At 40.5% G+C, this 25,286-nt stretch overlaps 1 protein-coding gene across 1 annotated transcript in view; it reads left to right on the forward strand.

The window, feature by feature from the left end:
- Nucleotides 1-25,022, forward strand: part of PTPN9 (protein tyrosine phosphatase non-receptor type 9) — a 72,554-nt gene extending 47,532 nt beyond the window's left edge. The window contains exons 6-13 of the mRNA XM_068991127.1: nt 4,262-4,372; nt 6,150-6,478; nt 10,321-10,414; nt 15,428-15,494; nt 20,350-20,428; nt 21,601-21,751; nt 22,172-22,379; nt 23,198-25,022. Coding sequence (XP_068847228.1) covers nt 4,262-4,372; nt 6,150-6,478; nt 10,321-10,414; nt 15,428-15,494; nt 20,350-20,428; nt 21,601-21,751; nt 22,172-22,379; nt 23,198-23,412 — 1,254 coding nt within the window. The 3' untranslated portion in view covers nt 23,413-25,022. The remainder of the gene's footprint in view (nt 1-4,261; nt 4,373-6,149; nt 6,479-10,320; nt 10,415-15,427; nt 15,495-20,349; nt 20,429-21,600; nt 21,752-22,171; nt 22,380-23,197) is intronic.
- The last annotated feature ends 264 nt before the right edge of the window (nt 25,023-25,286 follow it).

Genomic DNA, 25,286 nt, shown 5'->3' on the forward strand with positions numbered 1-25,286 from the left:
TTTCCTTCTCCAATGCACGAAAGTGAAGTCACTCAGTCGTGTCTAACTCCCAGCGACCCCATGGACTGTAGCCTACCAGGCTCCTCCGTCTATGGGATTCTCCAGGCAAGAGTATTGGAGTGGGGTGCCATTTCCTTCCCCAATAAGTACAAAGCTATTACTTATAATTCCACCCCTTGAAAATTATCAGTATAAAGAACTTAGGGTATGTATGTCCAAGCTCCAAGCTTTTAAAATGTGTACATGTGTATATAGGTATGCATACATATGGGATGAGGATAATTATTTTTCTTTACAAGTATGGCATATTATATTCAGCAGCTGTAATTTGTCATTTTTTTACTTAGCAAGCAGTGTATCTTTGTCATCTTTATATGTCAGTACATATAGCTCTTAGCTCCTTTTTTCCCCTCACGTTTTTTAGTGGCTGCACAGTTTTTGTTTTTTTCTGTGCTGGGTCTTCATTGCTGCATGGGCTTTCTCTAGTTGCAGCAAGTGGGGGCTACTCTTTGTTGTGGTGTGTGGGCTTCTCACTGCTGTGACTTCTCTTGTTGCAGAGCACAGGCTCTAGGGCCTGGGGGGCTTCAGTATTTGCGGCACACAGGCTCACTAGTTGTGACACCTAGGCTTAACTGCTCCCCAGAATGTGGGATCTTCCCGGACCAGGGATTGAACCCATGTCCCCCTTCAGTGGCTGGCTTCCCAGGTGGTGCTAGTGGGAAAGAACCTGGTTGCTAATGCAGGAGACATAATGAGACATCAGTTTGATCCCTGGGTTGGAAAGATCCCCTGGATGAGGGCATGGCAACCCACTCCAGTATTCTTGCCTGGAGAATCTCATAGACAGAGGAGCCTGGTGGACTATAGTCCATGGGGTCGCAAGGAGTCAGACAGTACTGAAGTGACCTAGCAGCACCGCTTGCATTGTCAGGCAGATTCTTAACCACTGGGAACACCAGAGAAGTCCCTTACAAAAAATGTTCCTGTTGTTGATATACCAAGCAGAAAAAATGAAGTTTATTCTATTTTTTTTGTGTTGTTATAAAGGCTTCAGTGAACATTGTTTTACATTTATTTTTGTATATTCGGTCAATTATTTCCTCAGGATAAATTTAGGTAAGCAGATATTTATGGTCAAAATGTAGGTACATTTAAAATTTGATAAATATTGCCAAATAGTCCTCTAAAACCTTAGTTCAGATTTATACTCCCATCAACATCCTTGTTTGCTAGATTCTCATCATCATTTATTATTTGGATTTTAATCATATTCATGTCTTTATTTGGTGTTTATTTATTACTGATGAACTTTAACTTATTTTCACGTTTAACATCAGTATTTCTTTAAAAAATTTTTTCTGCTTATATATTCTACCCATTTTTCTGTTGAAGTGTTTGTCTCATTGATTTGCAAAATTTGTTATTAATATTAGGAACATTATTAAGTATGTGTTACCAGCATTTTTGCAGTTTATAATTTACTCAACATGACGATGTCTTGTCATAGTACTATGTTTTCTTAATTTTTCATTATAGTTTTAATATACTGTATTACATATTTTACATTTAATAATATGCATAGTATATAATATTATGGACAAAATAATTTGTTTTTTAAATAGCTGTCTTGGTGATATTTGTTAACTAATACAGTTTTTTCCCTGCTTACTTTGGGTAACACCTTTATCTTATACTAAATTTCCATATGGTAAGTGTGTCTATTTCTGGACTCCTTGTTCTATTGATCTAGGCATCCAGACCAACATACTCACTTTTTAAATTTATTGTAGCCTTATAATGAAGTTTAACATTTTATAGGATAAGCTTCCCTGTATTCTTTTATTTCTAAAAATTGTTTTGACTGTTTTTACATTTTTATTCTTTTACATGCACTTTTGTGTGCTTTTATTTAAATTTTTACTGGTATATAACATGCATTCTAAAAACAAACTTTATACCTTTTTTTTAATTATAAAAACAAAAAAACTAATTCAAGGAAAAGTCTCCAACCCCTCCTTCATACAGCCCAGTGCCATTCCACAGAGGTAATCACTTTTTCAAAATTATAAATCTGTTGAGAAAATGCTTTTAAAAAATCATGATCTTTTGATTAGATGAACATTAGAGTCATTCAGTCAAGTTCTGGTAGATAAGACACTTTGGGATTTAATTTGGATATAATGAATTAATTTAAGGAGAATTGACTTTATAGCCTCATCTTTACCTGTCCAGGAATGCTTTGTTTTATGGATTTTTAAAAGTCTTTTGTTATGTCTTTCAATAAAATTTAAAAACTATGTGTCTTACATGTTTCTTTTGACGTATATTCTTAGGCTAAAAAATGTACATATATATATGTATAAACATAGTAAACTCCAGGGATAAATCATCTCTTTTGTAAGACCATTATCATGCAGGGAGAGAGATGGTGCTTTTGTGTACAAATACTATTATAAACCAGAGGCTTTTTACCATTATACTTTTATGTTGATTATTATTTATAGGGTGGCTGATTTTCTCATATTTATCTTTCATATTTTAAAATGGTATTACAGTACTTTAAAATACTATTATATAGCTGGGAATAATTTCTTCCCAGTAGAAGGACAGTATTACTCATTATCCCTGCCTATGAGCAGGACTGGAGTGTTGAGAAACTATAAATGAAACAAAGAGCTGTGGCTTAAAAGGAAATAATTTTTAATTCTTATGCCTTGTGCAGATCAGGGTGTCTCCTTTCTTTTAGACCTAATTTGTCCTCATGCCCAGGCGATCATATTGATTGACTGAATGAATGAATATATAAATAGATGAAGAGATGAGTAGAAAATGATTATAAACACACAGATATCAATATAAAGGAAAGATTATGAGAAATGTTTCATGTTCATTTTATTTGTGATCTAATTGTTCCTTAAAGTTTTAATAATTAGAATGTAAGGATGCATACATGTATGCTGACAAGAAAAGTCAGAGTAGTTTTGATCTATAAAGCTTATATGGACAAGAACATAATATTACTACTTTTTTATTTTATTTGTTTCACAAATAAGAGTTTTTTTGAAAATGTGGTGTTGTACTGACAGTAAAAATCATAGAGAACTCACTTGATCAAGGGAATATAATCATAGAAAAAAAAAGGTAAGGAGATACTCATCTGTTTCCTTTGAGATTCCTCTTTCAGATCTGCAGGGAGACTTGAGAATCTTTAGGGTATATCTTACTTACTAACGTAACCAAAAGTTCTGAAGTCGTTCTCTGGCGTTAAGTGGATCCAGATCCAATAACTCAAAGCCCATGCATTTCAATGTGTGGATTCCAGCATACTCACCTATAATCCTTAGGTGTCCCAGGCTGAACTTTTGCCCCTGTCTATGTCTCCATAATATGATTACTTTGAACGGTAAATAAGCTTTTAATTTCTTTTTTTAAGCTTTATTGAACTGTAGTTGATTTATAATGCTGTATTAGTTTCAGGTGTACAGCAAAGTGAATCAGTTACATGTTTTATATATAGTATTGTGTTTATGTCAATCCCAATCTCCCAATTTATCCCTCTCCCACCCTTATCCCCTAGTAACAGTAAGTTTGTTTTCTATATCCATGGCTCTACTTCTGTTTTGTGAATAAGTTCATTTGTACCCTTTTTTTCTTTTTAAGATTCCACATATAAGTGATATATTTGCCTTTGTGTCTGACTTCACTCAGTATGAGAATCTCTTGGTCCATCCATGTTGCTGCAAATGGCGTTATTTTGTTCTTTTTAATGGCCGAGTAGTATTCCATTGTATACATGTACCACATCTTTATCCATTTCTCTGGTGATGGACTTTTAGGTTGCTTTCATTTCTTTCTTTTTAACTACTTTTTCTCTAGCCACTAAGTGAAATCTGAATTAGGCTGTAGACTCCCCCTGCTGGGTAAGAATGGTGAGAAGAGCAGAAAACCTAAACTTTGGATTTAAACAATCAAAGCTCCCACTAGGCACTGTTGAAGTGCCCTGATTGGTGTATTTAAATCCTTGTATGTGTTCTCCACAGGGCTTCCCTGGTGGCTCAGATGGTAAAGAATCTGCCTGCAGTTCAGGAGACCCGGGTGTGATCCGTGGGTCAGGAAGATTCCCTGGAGAAGGGAATGGCAACCCACTCCAGTATTTTTGCTGAGAGAATTCTATGGACAGAGGAGCCTGGCAGGCTGCAGTCCATAGGGTCACAGAGTCAGACACGACTGAGTGACTAACACACACATGTGTTCTCCACAGGGAGCTTTTCCAGCTCGTTTGAAGAAAGTGCTGATTGTGGGAGCACCCATATGGTTCCGAGTGCCCTATTCCATTATCAGCCTCCTTCTGAAGGATAAAGTTCGGGAGAGGGTAAGGCAAGCTAACTTTATTATTTGGAGGTGGGATAGGTACAGTTCCATCTCTGCTGTTGAAACTTGCCAATTAATTCTCTGCCTTCAAAAGCCTTCCTGACTTGTCTCTCTTCCTGCTTCTGTTAGTGTGTTCACTTACATTTTCTGCTTTATTCTTTACTCAGCTCAGTACAAGCTTCCTTTTTGACTGTACTACAAGTTCCTTGAAGTTTGAACCTGGAAATAATTTGGGCACTTCCCCTCTGTATAGTACCTTGCATGCAGCTAATATCGAAGAAATGTGTCCCATGAGTAACTTAGAGATAGCTACCACTTCCCAAATTTAGATTTGTACAGCTTCTAATATAATTACCTCAGTTGAGCTGGTATTTGATTTTGTTCAACTGGAAATATCACTCAGTCCCTTTGACCACCAAGGTGGTAAAGGAGAATCTCAGACACTTTTTTACTCCTGGCATTTTCTCTTAAAACAGCTTGTTGCTTCCTAACTTCAAAAGTGTTGTCTAACATCATCTTAATTCTATTATCATTCCCCGAATATTCCATGACACAAAGATTATGGTTTTAGTCATTCACTCATTCATTTCTCACCCTTAAGAGAAAGGGTATAGGAAACATTGATATACTAGAATAAGATAATAATGTAAAATATTATCAGAGGATTTTTTTAATATGAGATTATATGAATACTAATAATACAGATCTTTGTTGCTGAGGCAACTTGGGTTGGAAGGAAAAAACTAAAGACATTTCGTTTTGTAGAAGGTTAGGGACTTAGTGACCCCAGAGTAGGAGAGGTACTCTCCCAGGTGACTCTTTGAGAGGACTCCTTGGGTGAGTTCTTAACACTTGCATTTTATACAAGTGTATATACATGCATGTACAAGCTCAAAATATATTGAGCACCTTTACAGTCCAGGTTCTGAGCCTTGGGAATTAAAACTTGAGTGCCATAGCCCTTACTCCTGTGGAGCTCATGGTTGTGAAAGGGGACAAGACATGTTCAGAGGACTGTGGCTCAACGGGAACACAGAGGAGAATATTGCCTCAGACAGTCAGGGAAGGCTTCGCAAAAGAGTTGAGCCATAGCTGGTCCTTGAAGAGGCCATAGAGAAAAAGACGGCATTCCAGGAAGAAGCAGCAGCAAGCAAGGCAAACATCCCATTCCACACAGATTTCAAAAGGAACCAGCGAGGCTAATTTGGTCCAATATGGCTGTGTCCACTATGGCAGCAAAAAGAGGAATTGAGTATTATAGTTACTTCTCTAGCATTTTTCCTGGGCTTCCCTGCCTCTGGGTGGCTGGTTTTGTCTTGCTTTCATTTAGAAATCTATTTTTGAGAACATCCATACCAAGCTATGAGTAAAGGACAAGCTAACAGACTTAGAATTGGTTACCTTAGTATGGGGTTGACAAAACAACCACTTTCTATGCATTCTTAGTAGTCAAAAAGGCCAGGACCCATGTGAGATGGAACTGGAAAGCCTTGTATATAGTATAAAGCCTTGGTTCTCTATACCTACCTTTATGTTTATGACCGGGCCCCTAATTCCAGGAATGAGTTTGCTATACATTGTGGAAAATCAAACCTTTCCTGGGAAATTCCTAGGATTTCAGTGTTAAACAGATGAAATTTCATTTACGTCTTTTCTAAGTATACCACGTGTTTCAAGCCAATCTCATCTCATTCTCTGAAGTACTTTGGTTCTTTACGTTCACTGTCTGTATGCCCCTCCCTTCCCACAGACTCACGTAGTTCTCTCTTACTTTCTAGATTCAGATATTGAAGACGTCTGAAGTCACCCAGCACCTGCCCAGAGAGTGCCTCCCGGAAAACCTGGGTGGATATGTCAAAATTGACCTCGCCACTTGGAATTTCCAGTTTCTATCCCAGATGAATGGCCACCCAGATCCCTTCGATGAGATCATCCTGTTCTCCCTCCCTCCAGCCTTAGACTGGGACTCAGTGCATGTCCCAGACCCCCAAGCCATGACCATCCAGGAGTTGATGGACTATGTTAGCACCAGGCAGAAGCGGGGGATATACGAGGAGTATGAAGACATCCGTCGTGAGAACCCAGTTGGTACTTTCCACTGTTCCATGTAAGTAGGGAAGGTTTGGGCCAGTGATCACTTTCCAAGATGCTTGTGACACGTGTTGGTACACCTTCCACACCTTACATCCTTAAGAGAGGCTCTTCCTTAGGTTAAGGAGCACCACTTTCACTTAGATCATGGTTTCTTTCATCCAGAAAGAGGCACCAGTTGGCGCTTGTTGCCAATAGCATATGCTGTGAAGTTTCTGAAGGTCTTTGGTAACAATAGAGAAACTGTGTACTAAAGGATGCATTTTTTTGATGTGTTCCTGATATGCAAGTGCTTTTAGGGGAAAAAAAAAAAGTAGAGGCCCAAAAGGTAGGCTGTTGATTCTTGTTCTAAGTGTGATCTCTGGTCCTTGCTTTTGGGCAGCTTCTGCCTGGAGCGTTTATAGTGTTACATTACTTTCTGAGGAGGCGTACTGGTCCATTTTAAATAACCCACAGTCAGTAAGAGAGAAGAGTTGCCTCTTAGGAATTTAGCCTGTGTGATTTTCCTTCTACCTAAATTCTATAACTGGTTTATAACTACTTGATAACTATTGTTGGCAGTAGAGCACTGATCATTTCACTTACTGCTGCTGTCATTTATCTTAACATGTTTTCATTGACTGCAGCAAAAACTTCTTTTCCTCCAAGTTTTGAGATCTGTTTGTTGAAAATTAAGGAAGCTGTCTTCAGTGGGTCTCAGGCTCAAGTACCAGCTTAGCCAAAAATATCCTCTGTGACTTACCCAAGTTATTTCCCTACTTTATACCTCAGTTTTCCTGTTTGTAATATTTTATGTTAGACTCGCTGATATCCACTGATTATTTTATAGCTTAAATGTTTTAGGAATCTGTGAGTACCTCTCTCCCCTTGTAATTCCTCTCCAGCTTAGTCAGTGTACTGTAAAAAAGGTATGCAAAGAGTGAGGAAAGAAAGAGAAGGAAAAAGAAAGAGAATAATAACAAGTTAGGAAACAGATAAGGAGGGTAAGAGGGGAGAAGCAATTAAGAAAAAAAAATCAGTAAAACAAGAATCCAAAGAAAAATAAGGAAAAAAAAGAGCGAGAAAGCAGAGCATGTATCACGTGGGGAGAGTGTTCTTCCCCACCAGTTCTAGACCCCTATATGTGTCCAGTCCTTTTCCCAGCCAGAGCAGAGGGTGCACCCTTGTTCTGGGAATCCCTGACCTTGCTCTGCTGCTCCTGCTGAGGGGTCCTTAAGGTGTCATTTCTACCATGGTTCCCCTTCATCACATTAAAAAAGTATGTTTGGATTATCCTCTTTGCATCATCCAAGTCAGCTATCATGTTATAATCAGAGAATATATCCCAATCTTATGGAAGGATTCCCAGTCCTGCCTCTTTATTTATTGAATGAATGAAAACATCCTACTTCAGGAGCTAGAAACCAGAATCCTCAACATCTTCAGGCCTGTGTCTTACACTCAGTTCCAGTAGAACTACTTACACAGAACAAACTGTTTTCCTTGGAATTCTAGTTTAAGAAGTAGGTATTCACTGCGGTCCAGGATGCCCATGGACTGTGAGACTTTACCTTTTTTCCCCTCTACATCGTTCTTTCAAAGGATTTTTTTTTTAATAAATAAAAATTTAATTTTTATTATGAGAAAATTGTAGATCAAAGATCATGTATACCCTTTCCACAGCTATCCCATGGTAACATCTTCCAGAAGCTTTGTACAGTATCACAACTGGGATATTGATAAGTAACTAAGTGAAAGTTGCTCAGTCGTGTCTGACTCTTTGCGACCCCATGGACTATATAGTCCGTGGAATTCTCCAGGCCAGAATACTGGAGTGGGTAGCTGTTCCCTTCTCCAGGAGATCTTCCCAACCCAGGGATCGAACCCAGGTCTCCCACATTGCAGGTCCACCAATCTTATTCAGATTTCCCCAGTTTTTGTTTGTGTGTTTGTGTATTTAGTTCTTTGCAATTTTTATCACTCAGGTAGGTTTGTGTATGCAAAACCACAGTCAAGATACAGAATTCCATAACCACATACCTCTCCATTCTATCCCTCCCCATCCCTAACCCCTGAAACTACTAATCAATTTTCCATTACTATAATTTTGTCATTTCAAGAATGTTACTGTATAGATGGAATCATACTGTATGTAGACTTTTGGGATTGCCTTTTTTTACTCAGTGTAATTCTCTGGAGTTTCACCCAAGTTTTTATTTGTATCAAGTTTGTTCCTTTTTATTGCTGAATAATATCCCATGATATGATTGAACCACAGTGTAAACTGTTAACCAATTAACCACTTGTTGAAGGACATCTGGGTTGTTTCCAGTTTCTAGCGATTATGAGTAAAGCTGCTGTGAACATTCATGTCTAGGTTTTGTGTAAAAATAAGTTTCTGTTTCTCTGGGATAAATAGCTAAGGGTGGAATTGCTAGGTTATATGTTAACTAAGTGTTTAGTTTTATGAAAAACTATCCAGCTGTTTCCTAGAGTGGCTATATTCTTCTGCATTCCCCCCAGCAATATGTGAATGGGCTGTTTCTTCTTTTGAAATATGTGTTATTTCTTTATCTGATTCTGCTGGGTCTCTGACCTTGACTGTGGCATATGGGATTCTTAGCTGCAGCCCCAGGGACCAAACCTGGGCCCCCTGCACTGGGAGCACGGGGTCTTAGCCACTGGACTCCCAGGGAAGTCCCAGAATGTCCATTTTCTTTGCATCCTCCCCAGTGTTCAGTGTTGTTACTTTTTTTTTTTTTTTTTTTTGGCTGTTCTGATAGGTATGTAATGATACCCCTAAGTTAAAATTAAAATTGTGGTCTTAATTTACATTTTTCTACTAGCTAATGTTATTGAACATTTTTTCATGTACTTTTTTGCCATCTGTATATCCTCTTTGTAAAAATGTCTTTTGCCCATTTTCTATTTGGACTTTTTTTTTTAAACACTTGATACTTGAGAGTTCTTTATGTTCTAGGTACTGGTTCTTTGTTGGATGCATAGTTTGAAAATATTTTCTTCCAGTCTGTAGCTTTTCTTTCTTTTTTTCTTTTCTGGTTCTCTTGTGAAGCAGAAGTTTATTTTGATGAAGTTCTTTAATCATTTTTTCCTCTATGGATCATACTCTTGATGTCAAGCCTAAGAACACATTGCTTCGCCTTAGAATCCAAAGATTTTTCCACTTTTTTCCCTAAAATTTTTATAGCTTATGTTTTACATTTAATTTAAACCTGTGATCCATTTTGAATTAATTTTTTGTGTAAGGTTTAGTTTGGTGTTCAGATTTTTTCCCTATAGGTATCTAATTGGTCCAGCACCATTGGTCGGAAAGAGTATTCCTTTTTCTGTTGAGTTGTTCTTGGAACTTTGTAAAATATCAGCTGGGTTTATTTGTGTGGGAAGATGCCCCTAAGAGTATAACGTGACTAACAACTATTTCTTAACCACCAAGAATTAATAACTGGCAGTTTTTAGTATTTTGTTGTATTTGCTTCATCTTTTTATATAAAAGAAAGAGTTAATTGTAAAGTTGAAATCCCTTCTAACTGTCACCATCAATTCTCACTCCTCAGAAGGAGTCACTAGTATGAATGTGGTATGTTTCCTTCCAGATCATTATGCTTATACTCTTACATAGACATTCATATGCATAAATAATATAGAGTATTACTTTATGTGGGTGGTCTTTGTAAATTTTTTTTTGCTTTTAATCAATATATACGCAGATGATTTTTTCAGAATCAAATAATACCAAAGAAAAAAAGTAATGAATGGCAAATAGCAATCTCCCTCCTTACCCTCAGTTCCACTCCTGTTGTCATCCATTTTCAACTCTTATAGTTGTGTCTTTATTTCAGTTTGTTTCATCTCTTTCAGGTCTCCAGGAAACCTAGAGAAGAACCGCTATGGGGATGTACCCTGCCTGGACCAAACTAGAGTGAAGCTGACGAAACGAAGCGGCCACACTCAGGTAGAAAGATAAATGTCTTTCAGAAGCACTAGGGGAAATGTAAGCCTCTTCCAAAGTGAAGCTTACTAATACTGTAGTGGAAAGAACATGAACTCTAAGCCAGAGAGAGAAGGTTTGAGTTTGAGGCTACATGCTAGTCTGTTACCATATGAAAGTCCTTTTATGCCCATCTCACAGTACTAAGTGGAAATTAAATGAAATACTTGCTGATATCCCAAAGTCTGGTATATTACTGTAGGTACTCAATAAATTGTCTCTCCTTTTACTCTTTAGTTATAAAGTCATAGACATGTCATCTACCTCACTGGTGTGAGGGTATATATTGCATCAATACCAGGGGACTCATTATAAGTGACCTCTGATTTTTCCATCTAGAAGATCTGACGAAAATTTTAGACAAATAGTGTATGCATGGGCTTCCCTGGTGGCTCAGATGGTAAAGAATCTGCTTACAATGTGGGAGACCTGTGTTCAATCCCTGGGTTGGGAAGATCCCCTGGAGGAGGACATGGCAACCCACTTCAGTATTGTTGCCTGGAGAATCCCTATGGACAGAGGAGCCGGTGGGCTATAGTTCATGGGGTCGCAAAGAGTTGGACATGACTGAGTGACTAAGCACAAAAGAGATGAATTGGTCAAATGCCTATATTATTTAGTATTGATTCAATCATATCTATACATATTAAAAATCACATATATTTAGTAGGGATATTTAGTGGAAATGTTATTCAGACTCTTCACATACATCTTTAATATCCGTTTCTTTTTGTCCTTATTTGAGCTACTTTTTGAGTCAGTCTAACAGTTATCCAGAACACAGAACATCTTTTTATTTCCTTTTTTAAGTATATTGTCACTGGAAAATTCATCCTAAATCAGAAAAAATCTATAACATTAGCATAGTTTTTTCTTTTCTTTCATCCTGTATCTCATGCATCCTCTATAGCATAATCATTTATTTACTTATTTTTAAAGTCCTCTTTCGTATGACTTGATTACGGTGACATCCAAAACTTAGAATCTTGAGGTCAGCAATTAAATAGGTGTTATATTTCTTCTTTTTTCCTTCTGATACAACAGTTCTGTCTGGTGACCTTTATACACATCAAAAAACAGCATTGATTGAGGTTCCCATTCACAGCAAAGGAGTTTAAATAGTGCCCCTTAACGTCACACGCATATGGACAGTATATGGACTTGTTATATCCTTCCTCTTTTTTCTGGAGGATAATTCTTAGGAAAATCATTGCTTTATATTTGGGCATATATGATATATGAGTCAGGACCGTGGGATCATGGTTTTAATCTCTTTGACCCTACTGTTTCAATTCATAAACTGAATTCATAACCCTGTCTAGGATCCTTACAGAGGGTTTTCCTGCAGTGGTATTAGCTGAGAGTCTGCTTGATTGAAGACAAATTCATCAGTATTACTGAGTTTTGTCTTAGTTGAATTGAGGCTCTAGAGTCAGAGATAGCTGAATGTATCTGTCTTGTTGACTGCTCTGTCTCCAAGACCTAGAACAGTGCCTGTCATGTATCAGACATTCAGTAAATTATTTGTGAGTGAATGAGTGAACCCCAGTGTACCAGGAGACTATTCTAGTCATCGTGTAATTATTCTGAAGATCATCACTTGAGTTAATACTCCCTCTCCACATTACAAATATTGGTAGAGGCTCTTTTCCACAGTAAGTGGAGGATTCAAGTTTGTTAGTGAATTGTTTAGCAGATTTATATATACCTGGACTTATATTATATTTCTGTTGAACCTGGCCCATAACAGAATGTGTGTGCTGCTTTGGTTCTTCCTGCTGTTTCAGTTTGCCCCCAAATCTGCACTTTATCTCTGAGGTCATTTTCAGTTTTTAGTATCTAATGATTCTTCTGAAATTGCTGGTTTTAATTCCCAGTGCTCTCAGAGACAAGGATGCTAAAAACTGGTATCCTTAGTTATAAAGAAATAAGTCTCCTTTAAAGAAGTACCATTTCTTTTCAAAGCATGAAGGTAACTCCAAGCGTGACAGCTTATATATTACTTATACAATGGTGTTGATTGACATGTACCAGCTAAATCATTTGTACTTTTCTATGCCTTCTCACGTGGGCCCTTTAGGGTCCCATCTGAGTGTGCCAGGCAGAACAGAGGATGGGCTTTGGCTGACTGTGGGTGAGGCCTGGATTAAGAAGCCTGGTTGGGGTGAGTGAGACTTTTAGCTTGCTGGGTCCACTGCACATGTTCCATTAGCTTAGTGAAGGTGTCCAAATCAGGGTAGAGCACTAGTATTACTAGTATGAGGTCACTACCAGTTGCTGTGGGAGAAGAAAAGAGCAGGAAACTCAACTAAATAATCAGTGGGAGGATAAGTTGGTAGACTGACTATCTAATGGACATTCATCCAAATAACATGGGTTTGACCATGAGATGGAGATGTTTTCTTTTTGTGGTTGAGCCATGCAGCTGCACAATCTTAGTTCCCTCATCAGGGATTGAACCCGGCTCACATCAGTGAAAGCCCTAGGTCCTAATCACTGGACCACCCAGGGAATTCCTCAGAGTTGTTTTCTGAGGGTGGCTGTGGGCGTACTGACAGTTCAGACTGTCCTCCAAGTGTTGGAACCAGCGGCGAAAGGGTTGATGGGGTCTTTTTGATCTCTCTTTGGAATGGAGTATGAGTTTCCCCTAGTTTCCTGTTGAAACATCTTTACTTTTGCCCTGTAACCCTTCCTGTCCTCTAATATCCATCCATCCTAGCTGCTAGGTGTTCTCAACTAGTTACATTGTGACTTGAGGCTGTAGCTGCATCTGTTTGGCTTTTTTTATCAGCTTGGACTAAATAGTGTTGACAGTGATCTTGTGAGGAGGTAGAATAAAAACAATAAAAATTTAAGCCTATTTAATTTCCCTGATGGCTAATGATATAAATAGAGGACATTGGGAAATGGGAGAAGGCCCGCAGAAGAGAGTGCATCCTGAGCTGTTCATTGAGACTCTTCTGAAGGTGTGTGGCTTTTGCTTTGTGTTAATTTAGGCAGTAACAGAGCCTGGGTGTTTGGCCCATGCTGTTGATGGTCCTGGGTGTGAGGTATAACTTTCTTCCTTCTCCAGTCACACTTTGCCTTTTGTGTGTCACCACGTGGACAGGATGTTCCTGCTCAGGTTGCTTGGCTTGCCTCCCTTCTGGGTTTGGTTCTGAGCTGCAGTGCTGTAGTCCTAAGGGACTTTTTTTTTTTAATAGCAGTTTTATTGAGATACACACACCATACGGTTCACTCTTTTTAAGTGTACAAGTCATTGGTTTTTAATATATTCTCAGAGTTGTCCAACTATCACCACAATCAACTTTAGAACATTTTCATCACCTAAAGAAGAAACTCACCTTGGTAGTCACTCCCCGTTTCTCCCAAGCGCATCTACTATTTGTGTACTCTTTTTGCCTTTTGTGGACATCTCACATAGAGTCATACAATACATGACCCTTTATGTCTGGTTTCGCTCACTTAGCACGTTTTCAAGGTTCATTCATATTGTAGTATGTATCAGTATTTCTTTTTTATTGCTGAATAACATTCCATTGTGTGTGTGTGTGTGTATACACATTTTAAAAAATATTTACTTATTCATTTGTTTATTTTTGGTTGTGCTGGGTCCTTGTTGCTGTACTCGGGCTTTCTCTAGTTTCAGCAAGCAGGGGCTGCTCTCTAGTTGCAGTGCACAGGCTTCTCGTTGCAGTAGTTTCTCTTGTTGTGGAGCATGGGCTCAGTGGTTGTGGCACATGGGCTTAGTTGTCCCATGGCATGTGGGAGCTTTCCAGACCAGGGATCAAACCCATGGTACCCTACATTGGCAGGTGAATTCTTAACCACTGGACCACCAGGGAAATCCCTACACCACATTTTATTTATTCATTCCATTAGCTGATAAACAATTGAGTTGTTTCTGTTTTTTGGCTACTATGAATGATGCTGCTATGAATATTTGTATATGAGTTTTTCTATGTAGATCTATGTTTTCATTTCCCTAGGGATTAGAATTTCCAGGTCATATGGTAGCTCAGTATTTAACCTTTTGAGGAAATGTCAGACTGTTTTCTAAAGTGACTGCACCATTTTATATTACCACTAGTGATGTATGAGGATTCCAGTCTCTTCTCACATTTTTGCCAATATTCATTATTATCTTTTACCTGTAGCCATTCTAGTGGGTGTGAAGTGTTATCTCATTGTGGATTTGATTTGCATTTCTCTCATGACTAATGATGTTGAGCAACTTTTCAGGTACACATTGTCCATTTGTATATTCTCTTGGAGAAATGGCTATTCTGATTCTTTGCCGATTTTAAAATTGAGTTGTCTTTTTACTGTTTATTTGTGAGAATTCTTTATATAGTTTAGCTACAAATCCCTTATAAAATGTGTACATTCTGTGGGTTGTTTTTTCACTTTCTTGATGGTATCCTTTGAAGCACAAAAGTTTTCTGTTTTACTGTAGTTTGATTTATCTGTTTTTGTCTTTTGTTGCTTGTGTTTTTGATGTCATATCTAAGGAGGCTTTGCCTAACCCAAGGTCACAAACATTTATTACTATGTTTTCTTCTAAGGCTTTTATAGTTTTAGCTCTTACATTAGGTCTGCAATCCATTTGGAGTTAGATGTTTTTTTGTTTTTTGGCTGTGCTATGTGGCCTGCAGAACCTTAATTCCTTGACCAGGGATGGAACCAAGCCCACAGCAATGAAAGCTCAGAGTTCTAACCACTGGACTGCCAGGGAATTCCCTGGAGTTAGGTTTTTGTGTATGATGTAAGAGGGTAGGCTTGATTTTTCTGCATGTGGATATCCAGTTGTTGCATTAACATTTGTGCAGGTGAGGTTTTAAATTGGTCCTTTCACTTCTTCACTGCCTGACAAGAAGAGAAAATCCATACCTTGAGTTTTATTTACCTAGTACATCATTTTCGTACCCAATTGGTATATTCCACACAACTGCAATGATATTTCCTTTTTATCATTAGACAGATTACATCAATGCCAGTTTCATGGATGGCTACAAGCAGAAGAATGCTTACATTGGTACACAAGGTAAGTTAGTCTGCCATTCACAAACTGATTTTGTATCATCTGCCTGTGATTGTTTGCACCAGGGGATAGCATAATTTTTAAAGGAAATGGTAACTTGAGGTGATGTTGCAGCCCTTAGATCTTGTGAAAGTGAAAGTCACTCAGTCGTGTCTGACTCTTTGCAACCCCGTGGACTGTATAGTCCATGGAATTCTCTAGGCCAGAATACTGGAGTGGGTAGCCTTTCCCTTCTCTAGATCTTGGTCTTTCATAAAGATTGAGGGTTCTAGAAGAAGGTAGATGAGAGATGTAGAGTGTCTTTATCAAATGTGCCTAGAAACTCACTGCATAGAGATAAACTAGAGATTTGAACACACAACATTACAAGTTTTTGGATTGAGTCTTAGTGTTGCAGACCCAGGGGGATGGACATCAGAATTGACTGGCTAGTGAGATTGTCTTTATGTCGAGTAGGACATAAAGGAATGGCAGTGGACTTCCCAGAGATTGAATTCAGCCTGTGAATGGGTGTTGCTGGCTTGAGAGACTTTTGCTGGTCTGTGTACCATTACAGAGTACACCAGCAGCCTCTAACGTGGATAGTCTTTACTAAGTCTGACAGTGAAGTATTGGGCTCTAGGAGGATTTCAGATGGAGTTTCTGTTAATGCTCTTGTGGGCCCTAGTACTGCTAATGACTTGTTCTCTGCCGTCTCAAGAATACCTGGTTTCCTTCAAAGAGGGTGGTAAGAAATCATAACATAGGAGGATAAGAGAGGCCATCATATGGGTTTAAGGGCCTTTGACCATTGTGGAGTATGGCCAGCAAGAGATCTCGCTGGTACCTCCTTAACCAAGTGATCACACTTAGTATCACCAATAATGGAGAAACAGATATATGCCTCCTATTCTGATACAATGAGAACTACACAAGGTAACCTTTGTTGTACGTTGCCAGTTTTTAAGTGAATCAATCGGATTGTGAGAAACAAACCTGAGAAATCCAGATTGTGGAACATGCTGGAGAATTGGCTTAGATTCTTTCAAGTTAATGCCATGGGGGAAAGAAACGGGGAGGGGAGGGATTAAAGGAGACTAAAGAGACATTGATAACTGAAGGCAATGTGTCATCCATAACTCAATTTGGAAAAATAATTCTTAAGGACAAAATATTGGCACAGTTGGAGACTGTATATTAGATAGTATTATTGTATTAATGTGTAATTGCTGCAGTGTGATAATGATATTGTTCTATGGAGAATGTTCTTCTAAATACGTGTTCAGGTATTTAGGAGTGAAATGTCATAATGTCTGAAACATATTTTTAAATAGTAAAAAAGAAAATATGTGTTGTGTATATATAGAGAAGTCTTTGTAAAATAATAGCTAAAAATGATAGCCTTCAAGCCAAAGTATGCATACATTGTGCTGTGGGTTTTTCTTTTTTTTTTTTTTTTTTCACTTTCTGTAGGTTTCAAATTTTTCAAAATAGAAATTGAGGGAGAATAAAAAGGAAAAGGGCCTTTGGATTTATGGTACATTGTTAATTGGTCTGATGGTCACAGGCTTATTTTCCCTTAGGGGGGACTTCTATCTCCAGAAAGCATCCTTTAAGACCTTAGGAAGAAATAAGAGAACTATTAGGAAAGATTTCTGGCAGGTAAAGAATAGGATGTGATCTGCCTGAGAGTAAGGAGATGTCTTTGTTGAGGAGGATGTCTGTGGCATGGGTGGGCTTCTGGAGGGTAAAGATTGGCTCTAGGGGTCTCAGAGTGCTCCTTTCTCTGGTTTAGATGAGAAATGCACCTCCTAGAGTTGTTAGTTATGCAGGAATTGGATCCTTTAGATTGGCTCTGAAGGCCCTGTCTGGGAGAGGAAACTCATCCAGAAGTATGAGAGAGATTTCTTGAGTTAAACACTGATCACTTAGAAGGCATCAGCACTGTTAGGACTGGAAAATGGGTTGGTTTGATATATCTGGTTAATCTTCTTGGCTATATTCTGTATTCTGATTTTTTTTCATAATCTACTGTTATTTATGAAAGTATCTATTTTAAATATATTAGATATATAATTGCCATCTAATTATTATAGAGACTCTGCAAGGAAGGTTTATAAATCCATGAACAAACTGAAGCTCAAAAAGGTTAAGTGACCTTGGATCACACAGCTAGTAAGTGGCAGAGCCAGGATTTGAGCACATGTCTGCTTGATTCAAACAGACAAGCCAGGTTAGTGGATTGTTTCACCCACGTCTGCATAAACTGCTGAATTTGTTTCTTCAGAGACATCTACTGTTAAAGAATCTAATCTGGGGAAGCATAACTTTCCCTTCTAAATCTCTCTCTTATGCTTCTGAGGAAATTATGACCCTTCTCTGTCCAGCCTGAGTCTTGAGTGGTATTGTCAGGTGCTCTGTGTGGCAACAACAGCTTTGCCAGTGGTTTGAATGTGGAAAATAAAGTCTATGAGAGCTACTGTGATGCAGAACAGTGAGGTGTGAACAAGGCTAAGAGTCAGAGGTAGGGAAAGGCTGTTTTTATTATCTTCTTGACATGCATGCTATAGTAATGCCATGTCCATTGTGGAAAAGGAAGATGAAAATCACTCATAAACCTGAGACTCAGAGAAAGTGCTGGCATTTTGCAGCATCTCCTTCTAAACCTCATTCTGTGCATACAAATAGATGTGGACATATAAAATACCTAACAAAACAGGCGTTTTCTATACATTACTTCTTTTTTCTTTTGATGGTTATCTTGTGAATACCTTTCCATAGCAAAAATACAGATGGTACAGTATCACCTTTATGGACTGCTAAAATTTAGGGTATGCCATAATTTAACTCTTATTAAACATTTAGCTTGTTTTCAAGACTTCACATGCTTTTGGCAATGTCCCCTTCTGCACAGAGGGAATTCTAGTATCATAAAATGTTAGTGCTTCCTAACAGACTTTAGCAAAAATGGCAGTGAAATTAGCAGACTTCCAGGACCAAATCAACCCATGGCACTGCCCTGCTTCCCTGAAAGTAAAGGCAGAAAAGGCACTGGAAAAGTATAAGGAATTATCCTGAGCTATTACTCACTTGATTGAAAGGGAGTTATCAGCTGACAAGCATCTTCAAACTTCCTGCTGAGTGCCCAGCCCTGTACAGGTTCTGACTCTAAAAGGGGACGTGATGACACGGCCCTTGCCCTCAGCACCACGTTTGGCTGAGATATGATTGCTTCTCTCAAAGTAAAATGCCTGATGTGAGACCATGTACATCAAATGGTTAAGCTGTTTTGATCCAGCTGTGCCATCGAGAACTGAGAGGAGAGGGAGCCCTACAGAGAATGTGGTGTTAAAAGAAAGATTTAGGGGAGAAGCAGTACTTGAATGGAGAAGGACGTGGCAACCCACTCCAGTGTTCTTGCCTGGAGAATCCCATGGACAGAGGAGCCTGGCGCACTACGGTCCATAGGGTCAGACAGAGTCAGACATGACTGAAGCGACTTAGCTTACCTGCAGGCAGCATTTGAAAATGGGCGGCATGGTAATCATTTTGCAGTGTATAGGAATACTGAATCAGCATCTTGTGCACTGGGAGCTAACATAGTGTTGTAGGCCAATTATACTTCAAAACAAACAAACTAATAGGAAAAGAGATCATATTTGTGGTTACAGGGGCAGGGGTTGGGGGAGGGGGAAATTGGATGAAGACAGAAGGTACAAATTCAGTATAGGCTGAATAAGTACTGGGGATGCAATGTGCAGTATGGTAAATATAATTAACACTGTTGTGTGTTATACCTAAAAGTTAAAATAAAACCTGAGTTCTCATGATGAGGAAAAAGTGTGGTTTTTTTTCTTTTTAAATTTTGTATCTATGTGAAATGATGGGTGTTCCCTAAACTTTCTGTGGTAATCATGTCATGATATACTTAAGTCAAATCATTATGCTTCCTATACCTTAAACTTACACAGTGCTGCATGCTGACTATATCTCAAAAAAACTAGAAGGAGGGAGAAAAAATGGGTAGAAAGTCAGTGGCAGTAGAGGTGAAACAAAGAGCATGAACAAAGGAATAAAGGCAGAAGTGAGCATGTGTGTCTGTATTGTGATGAAGCAAAACTGGCAGAGATATCCAGAAAAGACTGGAAGAGAAATTCCTCTTGAGAAAAGTAAACCAAAATGATATTATAGGAACTTAGAAAAAAAAATGATGTAGTCCTTATGACAGTGAATTTCGATAGGAAGACAAAAAGATAAAAGTCAAAAAATTCCAAAGGCAAAAATAATCTAGGACTTGGTGACTGCTTCTGGGAGATGAAAGAAATGAGTCAGAGTTGGACTTTCCAACTTTTTGAAACTGAATGATTTAAGAATGCAGTACTGTTAGCAGAGTTGAGAAAGTGTAGAGAGAGAGCTAACTGTGAAGGACACTGGATTGCAGACATCCAGGGTCTGAGGAAATCGGATGATGGCACCTGGACGGGGAATGGTTAGGTAGGCAGCTGGTGATTATAAGGCTTAGATGGGGTGGAAACAGCTGGAGACGTGTACACAGTTGACACTGTCAGGCTGGATGTGGTAGCTGAGGCCCTGACAATGAGGCTGGAAGAGGCTATGTAACAGTGCTTCTTAAATGGTAGCCTACCTACAGCTTTACCTGGGGATTGTGTTCAAATGCAGAGTGTGCATTTCTGACACTCTCCCGTTTGATGCTGGTGCTGCTTGCCCAAGCCCCACCCTGAATAGCAGGGATGTAGTCAAAAAGGCAGGGAGACAGCATATGTGCTTTGGAGTTAGTATCTGGGAAAAAACAGAAGAGCCTGAGGAGGAAAGAAGTGCTTGCCAGGGTTATGTTCCTTGTTTTGTTCTTCCATTGTAGGCCCTTTGGAGAATACCTACCGAGATTTCTGGCTAATGGTATGGGAGCAAAAAGTCTTGGTGATTGTCATGACCACCCGGTGAGTTCATCCCTCTCCTACCGATTGCCCTTCTTTTCTACCCACCCACCAACCCCCACGTATGGGTGATTATAGAGGGGAGTTTAGCTCTTAGAAACAGGGAGGGTTTCTAAGCCATGGCAAAGAGTTTGAGCTTTTCCTCAGCTGACCCAGGGCTAACAGAGCCAGGGTATGGTGGAAGTTGGTAGATCTAACTTGTTAGAGCTTTAATCCTTGGCTCGGGTGACTTTGTGTGAGGTACAGCCTATCCTTAGGTCCTGGCCTTAACTACTTACTAGAGGAAGCACTGGGAAACACATGGGGCAGGCCACTTTTAGCCTCCTTTCTACTTATAAAGGTCAGCTGTCTTCCTGGCTTCTGAATTACCAGTTCCCCATAGTTCTCCCTTTCCCTGCTACTTTGGACCAGTTTTATTCTGGTTCATATTTGCATCTAGAGGAGAACTTACCAAAAGGAGATGTAAAACGTAATAGGTCTGCAGGAAGCTCTTGATGAAAGGAATAGTTTTGAAATGTTGTGCATATCTGCCAAAATTCAGGAACGACTATTTCTTCAGTATCATTATTATTATGATTATTATAACCCATTTTGGATGAGGAGAAAAAAATGCATGAGAATGTTTGCTTAGATCCCTTCCTCATGGCATTGTTACAAGCCACCTTTGACTTGGAGAGGAGGTAGTGGAGGAAGTGCCCCCTTGGGGTACTGTGGAGCCACTGACGAGTAGTGAGGGCGGACTTTAGGCCTTTACATAGACCTTCTGTTGGCATCCCTGGAACCATGCATGCCTTTCCCAGTCCTCTGTCAGCGAAGGCTCTCACTGGGGAACAGAATGAACAGTAACTGAGGCACAGGGCAGAGTTCAGTCTGGCCCACCATAGTTTCTCTACTGTCTGTCTTTGTCCACCCAGTATTTATGCCAAGTATGTGTGGAGTACCAGGAGGTATCAGGAAAGGGACCAAATGGATGTAACTGGTACTCAGTAAATGTTTGCTTAATGGGTACATGCAGAAAATTAAGCTGTTGTCTACAAGGAAGACAAGGGGATAAATAGACAGAAGCAGTGCAAGAGATGACATTTCTGCCTAGGGGTACAGTAGGTTCACGGGCGAACAAGGTTACTTCTGTGGAGAAGAAGGATGGAGGCTTATTTTTCTCTCTGTGTCTTCAGCTTTGAGGAGGGCGGCAGGAGAAAGTGTGGCCAATACTGGCCTTTAGAAAAAGACTCTCGGATCCGATTTGGCTTCCTCACCGTGACCAATCTAGGCGTGGAGAATATGACCCATTATAAGAAAACAACACTAGAAATTCACAACACAGAGGTAAATTTTATTTTCTCACTCTCTTGAAACTGGGGGAAAACGTTTACTATAAAGAAAATCTCCAAAGGGAATAGGCAGGATTCCAGAGAGCTTAGAAGTGGCTTCCATTCTTCTGGAAGCAGGATTAGGATATTCAGCTCAGAGCCAAAATAGCCATATTATCTCAACACATAGTGGCATTACTTAGGAATGAAACTTTTTTTAACATAAGAAGTCTGGATCCTTTAATAGAGGAATTCTGCCCTCTCCAAACAGTTAATCTTCCCTTTGTATTTGCAGAGAAGCAATTGTGGAGAAAGTTGAGAGTGTTAGCAACCTTGATGGAGGGAACTCCAGAGGGCTGAGAATCTGGAAAAGCCAAAGGTAGTCAGGGGCACAGAGCAATGACCTCATTAACTTTTGCTTCCTTTTCCGTCCAAGGAACGGCAGAAGCGCCAGGTGACCCACTTTCAGTTCCTGAGCTGGCCAGATTATGGTGTCCCTTCCTCGGCAGCTTCCCTCATTGATTTCTTGAGAGCCGTCAGGAACCAGCAGAGGTTGGCTGTCAGCAGCATGGGAGCGCGTGCCAAAGGGCAATGCCCTGAGCCACCCATTGTGGTCCACTGCAGTGCGGGCATTGGCCGGACAGGTAACGCACTGGATGCAGCTCTTGGAGCATCCAAAGGTGCTAAGGGTGGGGGAGGAATAGCAAAGCTCTTAGTTGCCAGAATGTGAGTCTTTGATCCATTGGTGGTAAATTGCCATGAAAAAAATTCCTCTTTAATGTCCTTTTAGTATCCCTAGTGCTAGGTGTACTGGCCGGAATGTACAGTTCATGAGCCAGGTCCTCTAGGGGTTGATGCTGAATACATCCCATCAACATGATTCCATCTTCTGATCCCATCACAGTCACCTGGGTGTCCCAGAGAGCTGATCTGGGCTGTTGCTCTCTTCCCATCCCCCTGCCCGGGGAGGTCCCCACCCTAGGCCATGCTCTCCATTCTGGAACCAGTTAGCAGCTTTTGCCTTAAGGGGATGAAGATTGCAGGGACTGTGGCCTTCTAGCTCAGAGGTTCCTTTGGGAGAAAGTCAAGAAGAATAGGTTTGTGTTAGGTCTCTGTGGAGAAGTTGTAGAGTCTGAAAATTGGGGCCCAGATGTGGAAGCAAGGCAGGTGGGGGAGTGCTGTCATTCTCTGTGTCTGGGATTGAAGTAGAAGTCCTGCTTCCCACCTACTCATCCTGTTACCCTCAGAGATGCCCTGGGAGACAAGAGGCCTTCTCATTTCTCTGGCCTTCAGCACTCCCTGTGACTCCTCCTTGAGTCTTCTCAGGCCTAAGGCCAACTGGCCACCTGCCATGAGGTACCTTGCCATTGAATTCATTCATCCAGTCCTGCCTGGGTTATTTGGTAGAGGGAGGAAAAGAGGAGAGGTAGATCAGGTGTGACCACTTCCTTCCTTCCTTCAGGTACCTTCTGCTCACTGGACATCTGCCTGGCACAGCTGGAGGAGCTTGGCACCCTTAATGTGTTCCAGACAGTGTCCCGCATGAGGACCCAGAGGGCCTTCAGCATCCAGACCCCTGAGCAGTACTATTTCTGCTACAAGGCAATCCTGGAGTTTGCAGAGAGGGAGGGCATGGTGCCCCCCAGCCACAACCTCCTGGCCATGGAGGGTCAGTAACTGTCCCACGAGCCTCCTGTCTGTTGGCCAGCCTTCCTTAAACTACCCTGGACACCGCTGAGCCTATAGGTTGCCATCAGTTACGCTGAAGCCATGGACCAACCTCTTTCTTGTGTCTCCCGGCACGCGCGTGCACGCAAGGCAGCCTTTCCCTTTGGCTAGATAGATATGGTGAAATTGCCACTGGAAAGGGCCAGCAGCAATTTGTTCTTAATTCCTAGCACCTGCTATCGAACTGTGCCTTATTAAAACCAAATTGTGGCTATCGATATTTGCCAGGGGCCCCGAGGTAAGTGGGGAAGGAACCTCCCTCCCCTCTTTCCCAATGCCATTCTCCTTCACAAGATCTCTTTCCATTCCTTCCCTTTGCTAGGATTTGATGGGGAGGTTTGGTGAGCATCCACCTCCTTCCCAGAGAGCTTGACCAAGTTACATATTCTAGAGAACGTCCCCCGAGTGCCAAGCACGTTTATACCTAGGGCGTGTATTCCAGTCTTTTCTGTCATTCTGTGTGTGTGCGTGTGTGTGTATGTGCACTTATGTGTATGAGTCCATATGTACGTGTGTATATAATATATATTGTATGTGATAATATGGTCGTATTCTATAAATACATATACACAGAGATACTCCTTTGTAGAAGTTCCTGGGGCTTCTTGTTGCAGTTCAGGACTCCTTGCTTCTTGGTTCTACTGTTTATCCTGGACTAGCTGGGGTTGGGGGATCGTGTCTCCTGTTGTCAGACCACAGAGTGGTGGAAGAGGAGGACACACACATCCACTCTCCGTGCTCCTGCCACAGGCCCTCATCCTTACATAATGACTTCTATCTCTCCAGGATGCTGCCTGTTGGAACCAGGAATACTGGGTTGTGGTGACACTGGTTTAATTGAGCATGGATTGCCCTTATCTAATGAGTTTTCTCTGTTTACTTTGCCAGTTTTGGGAGTAGACCTCCACTGTGATTCCAGACCGTCTGTCCCCTCTCCCTCTTTCTAAGGGATGCGCATCTGGGCAGAGATGAATTCACTGAGTAGCGAGAGCCAAAAGCAATCGGTACGAAGTCTTAGAAGGAAAGAGAGGGAGCCCAGGTGTGAGAGAAAGGAAACTCCATACTCTGAAGCTCCCTCCCTGAAGGATTGAGCTGGGGCCCCTTTCTCTCTTGCTGGAAGGTTCTTTTTCTTGTGCAGCTTGGCCCTGTCTACTCAGACACCCATCTCTTTCCTGCCTGCTAGCCTGCCAGACCCTGGAGCTCAGGCTTGGTGGGTTCTGTGTCAATAAAAAACTTAACCCCTGTCTGGGTGAAACAGTCCCCTACACTCACTGTTTTCCCCCCATTCACCCTACCTGTCTCTGTCTGCTCCCGGCCTACCAAGCCCAATATGCCAGGGATGGGGCCAAGAGTCCCCAGTATTCCACATTCCCAAGAAAACCCCAGGAGCCCCTAAAATTTTTCCCCCATCACAGATGAGGTTGGCAGCTGATCAGACCTCAATAATTTTATACTGTAATAAGCTCTTTGAATGTATATATTCTTATTTTTACAATCTTTTCATTTTGTATTTAACGTCAATGGACTGAGTCAGATTCAGAAAATAATTGTAATGTTCATATTCAGTATCTTACAGCGATACAGTTTTGTATTTACATATAAATATACCGACGTGATCAAATCCTTTTAGCTTCATCAATTTAGTAGCAGTCTGGGGCTGGGAAGGTGAGGAGGGGCTCTAAGAGCTGGTCTGGGAGGGATGGGGAGGCAGGGAGCAACCCAAGACTTAGAGCCTTTCAGTTCTGAGAGGCATCCACCTTGCCCCAGGCCATGGCCCAGCTCTGGGCAGACAAGGGGAACCAGCACCAGTTGACTGCTTGCCA

The sequence above is a fragment of the Capricornis sumatraensis genome, chromosome 19 (genome assembly GCF_032405125.1).
Source record: "Capricornis sumatraensis isolate serow.1 chromosome 19, serow.2, whole genome shotgun sequence".
Classification (NCBI taxonomy): Eukaryota; Metazoa; Chordata; class Mammalia; order Artiodactyla; family Bovidae; genus Capricornis; species Capricornis sumatraensis.